Below are 12,976 nucleotides of genomic sequence, written 5' to 3'. Positions count from 1 at the left end.
TCAAGATCAAACCGAGAACAGTCTTCCTGCTGTGGCTCCTGGATTCTTAGCTGGTATGTGATTTCTTCTAATCTCTGATTCATTTTCATTGGTTGAGGAGGCTACCTAATTGCAATCACGAAGCCATGGAATTTAGTGATTCTACCTAGATCATCAAACATCCAACTCCACAGTCTTCCAAGGAACCAAAGAACAATGCAAGAGTCCAATGAGCAGCAATAAAACCTCCTCAATGGAGTAGCCCAAAGGCAGGATGTAAAACAGAGGGCTCTGCTTAGCAGAGGAGATAAGAGGGACTGGACGGAGTATATTATGGGAGACACTTTCTTGAGTTCTGAAAATTGAATCCATCATGCATAATCCCTTTGGTTTCCCTTAGGACACTGTCCTTTGTTTTTGGCACTGCCCCCTGCCTTCCCTGCCCCTCCTTCTCTACCTCAATGGTGTACTGCTCAAAGATGCGCAGCTGCAGGAAGATGTCTAGTTTGATCTTTCGCTCGTGGAACAGCTCCTCCATCTGCACCTGGGCATCGTCCAACTGCTGTAGGACCGACTCGATGTGGCTGATAGAGCTACTGTGGGGCGTCTTGTTGTTGGACACAGCAGAGTCCCTGTGACGGAGCAGGGGAGAAAGAAGGGGAGGAGAGGTCTTGTCGTGTTAAAAGTGACAGATAAAGACAGGTCTTCCTCACCTGAGCAAGGTGGGCATTAACCAGGTACACCATTCATTCAACAGAAATTTATCAGACTCCTCTTATAAGTTTGACACTTTCTGTTTAGTAGGTGAACCAAAGATACATGCATCCCCTTTTGGGTTCACAACTCTGTATTTCCAAGACTAGATGCTCTCTTATTTCTTGGACAGAATTGTGAAAGTAATCAAAGAAGACAAAGAAAATAACATATGGGAAAGGTCTGTACAAAGCATGCAATATTAGATGAATATATATAGTCTAACATGCATAATTTTAATACACATACATAGAACACATAAGGGTAGACAAAGGCATATAAAGATAACCTTCATAGTTTTACCTCACAAGATTATTAAAATTAGATGCTGTCATTGTGGTAAAAATTATTCATCATTTTGCAATGCTATGCCAAGGTTATGGGCAAAGTTATGTGTTATTAAAGGGGCTTCAAGCTGTAGCTCAGAAAGCATGCAATCTGGAGTCTGCAAGCCTGGATTAGATCTCCACTCAACAATACAGGAGCTGGGCGCCCTAGGAAATCAGCTCCGTGAGCCCTGGCTGCCTCATTTGCAAACTGGATTTTTACCATCCTACATTGTTCACTCCACAGTTTGCTGTTAAATAAGATACTGCATGTGAACTGTGACTTGTAATGTGCTCTAGGAACAATTAATCCTGAAAAGAGACAAGGGAAGTGTCAAGTGCTGACTGGGGCATAGGCCCAACTTGGAAGAGTGAAGATGAGGTCACAAGAGGTTGGAGGGTTGGAGCAACCAACAAAAGCTTCACAGAGGGTGAGATCTGATTTGGGCGTTTGGAGAAACTCATATACATAGTCAAGTAGATGAGAGGAGTGTGCTCTCTTAGCAGGGGAAGGTGACACATCAGACTGACTTGTTCAGAGAAGTGAGGTGTTTATCAGACACGCAGAGAGATCACTGTGATAGGGAAACTACAAAGACTATGAAGTTTAGATTCTATGGGGCCATGAGTATGCTAGAACCCTAAAACTTGAAATAAACTTGCATATTCATTACCTTGTGACATCTTCATTTCTTATATAATTTAAGAAGTCAGAGGAAAAGGCAAAAAACATTCGTTTTGACTTCTTTCTTCAGCAGGCTTTCTGAAAGCCAGGTAGTTTTAGCCTGTACTTATCTCAGAAACAATGGTATTTGAGCTCACAATGTCTCTTTCTGAAGACAGGAAAGGGGCAGTTTGTCAAGCATCTCTCCCTCTATAATTCAGAGAGCTCTCAGTTCTCTGAGCAGGAAACAAGCATGACTCCTACTCACATTATTGCACTGACACCCCTTATCATAAAAAAGGACATAAGAGACATACTCAACACCATCCATTATGTACTTGTTGAGGACTCCTTTGCTGCTAAAGGATATGACTGTTATCTCAGACTGCTCCCTTAATCTTTCTCCATCACACAGATCCCACGAGGAAGGGAACTATTTCTGACCATTTGGTGTCAGCAGAACACTAACTAGGAATCACGCAGATGATGCTCTAGGGACCAGTGCCACGGAAACCTAGTGAAGGTATGTTTCAGGTGCATGTGAGGCATCCTACCCATGTGCACTAAGCTCTTCCTCTGATTCGCCTTTATGTGAGGGAGGGGAGCCTGGAGAAGTCAGGCTAGAGGAGACATGAGTGGTCACAGGCAGCTGTTTGTCACAAGTTCATGTGACCCTTTAAAATTTGTGGAACTTAAACTTGAAGAACAATCATCACCCACATTGTTGCCTTCACCATCACCAAGTAGTCTTAAGCCTTTAGAAAGGACTGCGCAAGGTTGGCAGTTGTTAAGAGCAAATGGCATCTCCACAGGCCCAGCCCCATGGAGAATGAAGCCAGCAAAGCCTATGAAAAGTATTTGAAGAGATAGCACAAAATCATGGCAAAGTTCTAGAGCTGACAGGGCTCCTAGAGTGAACTCCTTAATTACATGACAAAGCAGCGAAGGCCCAGAGAGGTGAAGTGACTGCCCGTGATTTGGGATTTTACAGAAGCAAATGACAGTGGAGTTTCCTGGGAAACTAGACAAAACTGCCATGCATTACATATTCATGAAGATGAATTGAGGGAAGATGGGAAAGAGACTGTCTTGTTAGTATGTAACAGGAGGACACCTCATGTGCATGTTTAGAATAGAAATTATTAATTTCCAACGGAAAAGCATGCCAGAGCCTTCTTAAGGCAATTTCTCATTGTTTATTTAATTGGACAACTGGTGTACGTGGGGGAAGTCCTCTCCAACTGAAATAATTCCCCTAGGCCCCAAGTTAGTTTGGGACTTGCTGATGAGATTATTTCTGTCAAGTTGGCAGAGGTCCCAGCACTCAGTGATTTTAGGATAGGAACAAGTTCCTGCAGGAAGACATCATTAGCAGCATCAAATCCTATTTACACAGTACCTGGGCACTGGACTGGTTGCTGAGGGCTTGCCCAAGGCTTTATGACACTTTATCTGAGGAGCTAGTGCCAGTGCTGGAAGCTAGAGATTGATGCCAATAGAAAGGAGGCAATGGTGTAGGCAATTCTAAATGAATGAAAGGTTTTAGGTGGAATTTTCCTTTATAGCTACATTTGTTTACATGGACACAGAGGGCAGCAAGGAGTAATGGAAAAGTCCTTAGTGAGTCACAGAGAACTGGGCAGGATGATATCACACATTCTCCACATCTTCTCTGGACCAAAGCCAAATGTCAACAAATGGGACCAGTAGGGCACTGGAACTCAGAGTTCAGTCCAGGATCCCATTCCAAGTAACACTATATTCCATAATATCAATTTTTCCACATAGCCAAATATGCATATTCTTAATGAAAAATTTTTACTATTGAATTTTGTTCATTTTTCTTATTTTTATGCTACTTATTGATTGTCAAATAACATCTTGAATGATAAAGGATGCTTTGAAACATCAGAGCTTTTCCACTTATTATTTTATTCTAAACTCAAATTGGGTATGGTGCAGGCATTTTTACGTCTTACAGACGAAGAGACTGAAGTTCACATAACACAACAAAGTGGCTGTGGCTGAGTCAAGACTGGGACATGACTTATCTGCATCTAGCCCGAGGCATTTCCCACTGGGAAGCACTGCCCATGCTGACCTGGCCTCGCTGGGCTCCCCCAGGGAGGGAGGCGCTGACCTGAGCTGCTGGATAAGGTCTTCGCCTTCCTTGATGACATTGAGTGTGGCATCCAGGGTGGCGGTTTGCTGCTGCTGGAACTGCTTGATCAGTTCCTGGACCGCATCCACAGAGTCTGCACAAACATCCTCCAGCATCTCCTTCTGCAGGTCTTCCATCCATGTCCACAACTGTTGGAGAGACAGCACACACTCTGCTCAGGCCAAGGCAGGAAAGGTCAGGGACAGGGCGAGGGCAAGAAAGCCAGACCTGAGCCACTATCTATCCTCAAGCATCCAGTAGCAACATCAGATTGTCCTCAGCAAACCCAGTGGTCAGTTTGTGTTTTGTATTTGTATCTTACTATGGCCGGCACACTGCGCCGATCCGAAGCCAGGAGCCAGGTGCTTCCTCCTGGTCTCCTATGCGGGTGCAGGGCCCAAGCACTTGGGCCATCCTCCACTGACTTCCCGGGGCATAGCAGAGAGCTGGACTGGAAGAGGAGCAACCAGGACTAGAATCCGGCGCCCATATGGGATGCCGGCACCACAGGTAGAGGATTAACCAAGTGATCCATGGCGCCGGCCCCCAGATGTGGTCTTAATAGGGTGATCCCTTACGTTTGAGAGGAAGAACAGGACATTTGAATGGACAAATATTATTTAACCTTTCAGAAAAGAAGAAATGGAAGACTGTGTACTTCCATTAGGCAACTAGACATTAATTCCTAAAAATGTATCTTGATATTGCAAATATGCAAAAAAGAATGTGATATAATGAGAACCAAATGAAGATTAATTACATTAATTAAGCATAGTCTACACTATGCAAAACTATTTTGTTCTTTTCAGGATTATTATGTTGGTTAGAAAGTTGAATGCTACAGATGTAACTTATCTTTTTTTAAATAAATGAATTCTTTAAAAAAGATTTATTTCTTTAGAAGGCAGAGTTACAGAGAAAGAAGTAGACACAGAAAGAGAGAAATCTTCCATCTGCTGGTTCACTTCCAAAATGGCCATGATGGTCAGATTGGGCTAGGCTGAAGCCAGGAGCCAGGATTTTCTTCCAGATCTCCCATGTGGGTGCAGGGCCCCAAGGACTTGGGACATCCTCCACTGCTTTCCCGGGCATATTAGCAGGGAGCTGGATTGGAAGTGGAGGAGCCAGGACTTGAACTGGTGCTCATCTGGGATGCCAGTGTCACAGGTAGTGGCTTTACCTACTATTCCACATGATGTCACTTATCTTAATTTCACTAAAAGTACAAGGTATTTCCCCCTGCTATTTGAGATGATGAAGTGCAACAAGGATGATGTTTCTTGTAAGACCACTTTAAAAGAGCGAAATACAATGTTTTTAATAGAATGAGCACTGGAAATGATGAACTGAATTACTGAAAACTATTATAGCTGTTCCTCATATTTAAAATATATCTCCAGTGGCCTGCAGTAGGGCTCCACTTTCGACTATTTGTATTTAGGATTTTCATAAATGATGGAAAGAAAAATGAGTGTGGTGTTTTCTCTGAAGCCAGGAATCTTCACTTAGAGGGAAGGAAGGATAAGCTCAAGGCTCTTCCAGGAGAAAGACAATAGAGACAGGACACTGGCAGAGTAAGAGCTGTGGGCGTGGGCTCCTGTTCCTCCTGTATTTTTCAGCACCTTAGGGCAAATCATCACTATATTTTATGCTGGAAAAAGTACAAAATACAATAGTTTCCTGCTGATTCTAATATCTTTACGTCTTCCTCAATAAAAACACAGATACTTATTTACCTCAATAACATTATTTCATCTAGTTGGTTCTTAGTATGATAAATTGATGAAATGGCCTTCACAGTAAGGGATAAAGAAAAGAAACAGCAAAGAGATCGTCTTCAAGATTTTGAACAAGTTATTCTTTGTTCTTTAGACAACAGAGGCCCTAGACATGGCAGAAGAGCATTATCAAGAAGATGAATAGGCCCTGTAGTTAGGTGGTAAGAAAGTATAAAGAGCATCTTTCTTGTACAGGTGAGAAACCTCTTGAGCCTCAGTTTTCTGATATACAAAATAAGAACAATGAGATTTGCTTTCCTCACATCAAACACTAGAAAACTTAAATGACTCATCACTAATGCTTTAAATAAACTTACAGCATTATTAATAAGTCTATAGCATTTTGCTGATTGCCACCGGAAATACAAATTATTATCATTCAGTGTTTTTGTCACTTAGCTTGCAAATCTACTTGTAATTAGTTCCCTTTATCTCATTTCCAAATAAGCATTTTGTTAAAAAACCTCAACAAATTATGCAGACCACATAAATTGGGATATATGTTCCTAAAGGCATGAATGTATTTATTTCCAATCAATATGAAGCTAGGAAGTACAGGATCTTGGTTACTGTAGCTCACTGTCATTTCATACTTCCTGGCAGTAATTTTGCCTACAAAGAAAAATCATTTTCCCAGTGTGATGAAGTCTTTGAGTAAAAGATGATGGATTTTTTTGGAAAATTATAGCATAGAGAGGAGGCAATATAGCCTATTGGTTTAGAGCTTTAAAGTATAACTCTGGGTAAATTACCTAGTCTTCCAGATCTCAGTTTCCTTATCAGTAACATGGGCATAATAATAGCACTCCCACGTAGTTGTTGAAAAGATTATAAATAAGTTAATATATATGTGTGCATATACAAAAAAGCATATGTGTATATATAAAATTTGCATTTGGTCCTTCAAGACACTGGGTTGATAATTTCTTTTCTGTTTTTGCAACTTTGTTGTAGATATTTGAGGACAGCCTAGAGACTGGAAAGTATAGATATTTCTAAAATAAGAGAAGAAAAAAAGAGAGAGAAATATGAAAGTTTTAACTTAAGAGAAGAAAATTAACCTCGAAGACTTAATTGAGGATAGGTACTAGGAAGGCACTGAGACTGGAGACTAATTAGAGTGAGGCTGACACTCACATGCTATGGGAATAATAGAGACAGAAAAGGGGCTCACAGGTATTTTAAAGATTTCACTTTATGTAAAAATATTTTTGTTTTCAGTACAACCCTTAAGCTGCTTTAATGCCTTCATAAGTTGGAGGGTGTCTTTCCTCTTTCTCTTAATCAAAACGTGAACACCCCTGGTGTAGGTATAGGGAAGAAAGGCAGCATTTCTCTTTTCTTTTTCTTTCTTTTTTTTTTTAAAGATTCATTTATTTATTTGGAAGGCAGAGTTAGAGAGGCAGAGAGAAAGAGAGAGAGAGAAAGAGAGACAAAGAGAGGATCTTCCATCCACTGGTTTACTCCCCAAATGGCCACAAGGGCCAGAGCTGGGCCAATCAGAAGTCAGGAGCCAGGAGATTCTTCCAGGTCTCCCACATGGGTGCAGGGGCCCAAGGACTTGGGCCATCTTCTACTGCTTTCCCAGGCCACAGCAGGGAGCTGGATTGGAAATGGAGCAGCCAGCACTGCAGGTAATGGCTTTACCTGCTATGCCAAAGCACCAGCTCTAACATCTCTCCTTTCTGAGGTGGTCAGGTGGCTAAATGATAGGGACAGTCACAGACAGAACTGTCAAGAGAAATGAACTTTGTTAAGAAAGAGCATGGGCATCTGAAGATATACACTCACCTCTGAAGTCAGTATGCCCTCCTCCAAGATGTTCTTTGATTAATGAATTGAAATATGGTTTCACAGATTTCAGTTCACATAGCCTACTTTATTTCAAAGAAATTCTTACTAAGGTAGAATCAGAACCTATAGCTAGGGAAAATCAGCTAAGAGATGCACAAATACACATGAGATGTTGCTTTGGTCTAGTGGTTATAGCCTGATTAGGAAAGAAAGAAAGTCACTTTACCTTCAAGAAGTCAAATAAAAATGGCTGGTGATTGAAAAGAAGATAGGATTATAGCACTGGAGACAAAGGGCTGGTGACACTACCAAGAAGGGTAGGAGATTTTCAGTGGAATTGAAACTTATTAGTGATGAATCTCAATCCTTCCCTTCTCTGGCTAGCTCTATGGCTTTGGAAAAATTAGCTTACTGCAACTGCTGCACATTTAAGATGAATGTGAGTGCATGCCTCTGTGCGTGTGTGTGTGTGCCTGTGCATGTGTGCATGTGTGTGCATGTGTGTGGTTTCTCTAGCTTGTCTCTGTGATCTTCCTGGTACTAAAATGCCATGGTTTTTCTTTGGAACTGATGTAAAGAAAAGGATAATAATGGAAATGCTTCTCTATGCTGAACAATTACAAGTGTGACTTTGACACCAAAATCCACAGAGTTTCACAACAGTTCAAGGCCAGCTGAAATAGCAAGTCAAGATCCTATTTAAGACCTAGAAAGCTTGAGTAGAGAGCTGGTTGAAATTCCATGAAATTACACACATACACAGTCACCACTTCATGGAAGTGGTGGAGGCAAACTTAAATTGCAAGCTCATAACTTTGAGGAACACCTCTGAGGCTTAGTACCATAAAGTAGACAGAAATAAATATGGGTATTGCTAAGGGTCAAAATTCCACTTCTTGGGCTGTAATTTTCCTACTCTCTGAATGTCCCATAGGTGGTCCTCTATGTGTCCATCTGATTGAGTCCTGAAGAACATGCATAGATGAATTTGAAAAGAGTCCAAATTGGAGAGGTGCTTCTATTAGTAAATTACCCATGACCTGGCAGCCACTGAGACCCAGTCAGTATGGTCTCTCACTTCAAACTACCACAAGCCAACAATTGCCAGAACTAATTAGGTAATACAAAAGAGAGCGTGAGTCAGCTTTGCAGCAGCCACAAGTTATGTTTCCCTCTTACTGCTCTCCATTTTGTTTTTTTTTTCCATTTGAGGAGTCTTCTTTTTCCTCTGCTTGTCTAGAGTACAACTGTTAACACTGTGCCTTCTCCATCAACCTGCTGCTCCCCCAGAAAGAATCTCATGGTTCATTCATTTCCAGGCCCTCTCCTCTCAAGCCAGATCAGATGCACCTATAATGTGATACATACTTTCAGGGTCCTGTTCTCTATGGCATGGTGATTAGTTAGTCCATGTTTTGTGCATTCTTTCTCTCAGAGAACATATTTGGCTGTGGCCTAAAAGATCTACATCCAAACAATGGGCCCAAATTGTGAATTCTCAAAGCCTTAGGAATTATGGAAGTTTTTTCCTTTAAAAAAAAAAAAGATTTATTTATTATTGGAAAGTCAGAGTTACACAGAGAAGGAGAGGCAGAGAGAGAGAGAAGTCTTCCATCTGATGGCTCACTCCCCAATTGGCCACAATGGCCAGAGCTGTGCTGATACGAAGCCAGGAGCCAGGCGCTTCTTCCAGGTCTCCCATTTGGGTGCAGGGGCCCAAGGACTTGGGCCACCAGCATTGCAGTCCGCAGCTTTACCTGCTATGCCATACCGCTGGCCCCTATGGAAGCCTTTTGATGACCTACATAAGATTAGCCCTAAGATTTCAACTCAATCTTACCAAGGAGGCAGGTACCAATGCCAGCGCACTTGGTAAAGTGATAAGTATAAATACACAACTGATCAAAAAGATAGGGTATGTGTCGAAGAGATTTCACAAATAAGACCAGTGTAAGCAAATAATGAAAGATAGAATTAAAAGGGAGAGAATGATCCTGCGGGGGAAGCAGGACACACAGCAGACTCATAGAATGGCAAACGCCCAAAACAGCACTCCTGCCTCAGAATCAACCCTTGGGACATTCGGATCTGGCTAAAAGGTCCATGAGAGTCGCACAGGCATGGAAAGCCATGACACGGTGGCAAAAAACAATCTAAATGAAAGATCCTGGTGAACAAGACCCCAGCAGAAGGAACAGGTCATCAAGGAGAGAGGCGCCTTTCTCTGAAGGGAGGAAGGAACCTCCACTGTAACAAAGCCTTGACTAAACAAGTTCAGAGTCGATGAACTCAAGGGGCTTCCATAGCCTAGACAGCTCATAGCAAGAGTCTCAGGTGATTGCTGACGTCATAAATAAGAGTGCCAATCAACAACAGGAGTCACTGGGTACATGCTCCCCACTTAGGATCTCTGTCCTTAATGTGTTTTACTATGAAACTTAAAAACACTACTAGTCGAACAGTACTCTATACCTTGTGCGGTTGTGTGAGTGCAGCCTGTTGAAATCCTTGCTTAGTATATACTAAGTTGATCTTCAGTATACGAAGGTAATTGAAAATGAAACTCGATAGAGGGTGGGATGGGAGAGGGAGAAGGAGAGGGGAGGGCCACGGGAGGAGGGAGGTTGGGGGGGGAAGCCACAACAATACAAAAGTTGCACTTTGTAAATTCACATTTATGAAATAAAAAAAAATGTAACTGGGAAACCACTGATTAAAAAAAAAAAAACGACTAGCCCTAAGAGTAAAACCAGGAAAGGCCAGCCCACAAACCCTCTACTGTTTGCATAGTAGAGCAACCTGGAAAAAAGGCAACAGGAAATGTGGTAGGGAGGGGAAAAAGAAGGGAGAATATAGCTCTGCAGATATAATGAGGCTTATGGATAAGTGGTTAAAGAAAGAGGTCAGTTTACCTCACCGTTTTCTACTGCTGATTGGCTATTCTGTTTGCAAAACTCTGGCAGCCACTGTGCTAGTACCATTGATTGATCCCCTAGAGATGTTGCACGGAGCACCATTTTCACAGAGTGAATTTCTCCTTCCCTCATTTGGAAGAGATCAAATTTCTTCAGCACTGACCACCAGCTTTCATTTCTTAAATAACTACCATGAGAATTTGGAGAACAAAATAGAAAATGGAGCTGTTTTGTTCTGGAGAATGTCATCCTTTTTGAAGACCAATTTAGCTTTGGCTCTAGGGTGGGTGGGGTAGAGGAGCACATATATAGATGTGTTTTGTGGGGTGTGAGTATATGTGCACCTATTTGAGCAGGAAATGGTATGACAGAATGATTCCTCAAGGTGAGAAACAAATAGAAATGGGCATTTAATTAAGCTACCTAATAAAGAGCTGAGGTTGGTTACTTTGGCCATGTTTCCTAGTTAATACGACTCTTATATTCTTACTACAAGAATACCTAAAAATGGATATTTTGAAAGTGCAGTGAATGCAGCATTTCCATGGAAACACAGCAAGGAAATAAAATTCTGTCTGGACAATCTCTGCATAGCAGATGACACTTGCTACAAAGGCCTTGTCCCTGGACAAAGAGAATGAAGACTTAGGTCAGTGCTTCTCCTGACACTTTCTCTAGTCCTGCAGGCCAGCAAACAGAGTGGGTGCCCTTTTGGCTTTAAGCAAAAAGAGGACATTTCAAAGCTGACCACAATTTGTACCAGTAGCTGAGGCTCTGGATGCATAAGACAGCCACAGGCACATGTTTGTCACCTCTCTTTATTTAGTAGCTCTTCTCTCTAGATAGGGATGTCAAATTTTACTTATGAAAAATGATATTGTTAGTATTATTTCTGATTATAAATTGGAAATGTCTTTAAGGAAACTTGCACAACAGAAAAATATGCAAAAAACATGCATGACAATCTTAACTTTTTAGTATATTTACTTCAATTTTTTATGCTAAGTATATGATCAAAATTGCAGTAATGCAGGGCATACAGTCTTTATGTACATACTACCACACATGCCCTTCTTCGCGTCATTCATGATCTTTGGCAAATTGATTTCAAATGTATAATATTTCACCATATAGAAGTCCTATTATCTGTTTCATGAATCACCCAATGTAGATCATTTAAGAGGGTCTCTAATCATTCAATATTGTGAATAGCAATGTAATGAAATCGCTAGACTGTTTTAACCCTCCAGACTCCCATCGTCATGAAGAATTCACAAAACAGGGCCAATAGGATTAAACAGATTCTTCAGTCTGCAGAAGAAATGAGCCTGGAGGTTATCCTTTTCATATTTTCTTCTGTTTCCTCTCTGATCCTAATTAGAGTAAACCTTTTGATGTGGGAAGTGGGCAAAATTAAAATTATGAACTTCAGCCTAGGGAGTCATAGGAAGTTTAGGTTAAATCATTTATGAAGATGAATATTCAGTTCCTACTCAGAAATCTCCTATAATGGCAGCTTTCATTCCCTGAAAATTCTGTCCTATGATGACATGTTATTATGCAGTGGCACTAAGGCAAAAACTCATCAAATTATAGTAGAAAGGAAGCAAGAAAAGGAGGAAAAAAGGAGGAAGCTAGCAATACTTAGGCAAGAAGGATGTCAAACAGCTTTATCAGCAACAGCCAAGGTCATTTAAGCAAAGCTGAGATTTTCCTGCTATTCACTCAATTCACTGTGAAGAGGAAAAAGCAACCACTGCAATTCAAAGAATTCCCTAACAGATTTATAGACTAGTAGACTTGACTACTAATCCTCCTTAAATAAAAAGCCAGACGTTTGCCTACAGAGTCGAGACTTAATGGACTCAGGATCACATAGGAGTCACACTTAGCCAGGTTTGTGAGGTGGCGAGTCTTGAGAGGTATTAAACAGAATATGGAGAAAATCAAGCCACAGGAGTTCTTTCATTAGAGCCTTCAAGGATTGCTCACTTCTGCCCCCCTAATAATCCATTTTGCTCGCTATGCAAGAATTAGAGGAAAGCTCCCATCAGCATTCAGGACCCCCACCCGATCCTCTTTATTTACTTTGTCTGCAAGTTGGAGTCAAGGATTGGGGAGGATGAAAGATGTGGCTGAATGGGCTTTCCTCTCTTTCTTATCCACTGCTTTTTTCTGTTTTCTTTTTCTTAGGAGAGACCACAGCTTCTTGTAGTTAAGTAACCCTGGAAACACTTTGTGTTTCTCAGCTAAGAGCCAACTCTCCATCAAGCCCTGCTTTAGGGCTTAAAAATGTAAAAAGGCAAGAGAAGGAGGAAGAGGAAGAACAAAAGAAGAGGAGAAACACTAAAAAGGACAGAATATAGGTAGCAGTTAAGAGTATGAGTGTAGGAGTAAGCATTTGCTTAGTGGCTAGGCTGCTGCTCGGGGTACCTGCCACCCATATCAGAGAACCTGGGTTCAAGTCCTGGCTCCACTCCCAATTCTACCTTCCTGCTAAACATGCACCCTGGGAGGCAGCAGTGATGAATCAAGTAGCTGGGTACACGGGTTGGGGAAGTGATCCAGTGGGTAGGAGTTTCTGAATCTCTCCTCTCTCTCTCTCT

The 12,976-nt window shown here is 41.5% G+C and overlaps 1 protein-coding gene across 6 annotated transcripts in view; it reads right to left on the bottom strand.

Moving 5' to 3' along the window:
* Positions 1–12,976, bottom strand: part of KALRN (kalirin RhoGEF kinase) — a 737,253-nt gene that overhangs the window by 316,920 nt on the left and 407,357 nt on the right. For all 6 annotated transcript variants that reach the window (XM_062209080.1, XM_062209015.1, XM_062209004.1 and 3 more), the window contains exons 12-13: positions 3,824–4,032; positions 437–611 (exon numbers count right to left, since the gene is read on the bottom strand). In XM_062209080.1, the coding sequence (XP_062065064.1) occupies positions 437–611; positions 3,824–4,032 (384 nt within the window). The remainder of the gene's footprint in view (positions 1–436; positions 612–3,823; positions 4,033–12,976) is intronic.

Source organism: Lepus europaeus, chromosome 2 (assembly GCF_033115175.1).
Source record: "Lepus europaeus isolate LE1 chromosome 2, mLepTim1.pri, whole genome shotgun sequence".
In the NCBI taxonomy this organism is placed as follows: Eukaryota; Metazoa; Chordata; class Mammalia; order Lagomorpha; family Leporidae; genus Lepus; species Lepus europaeus.
Note: the sequence above shows the minus strand (reverse complement) of the source record. Positions and strands in the feature narration are given on the sequence as shown.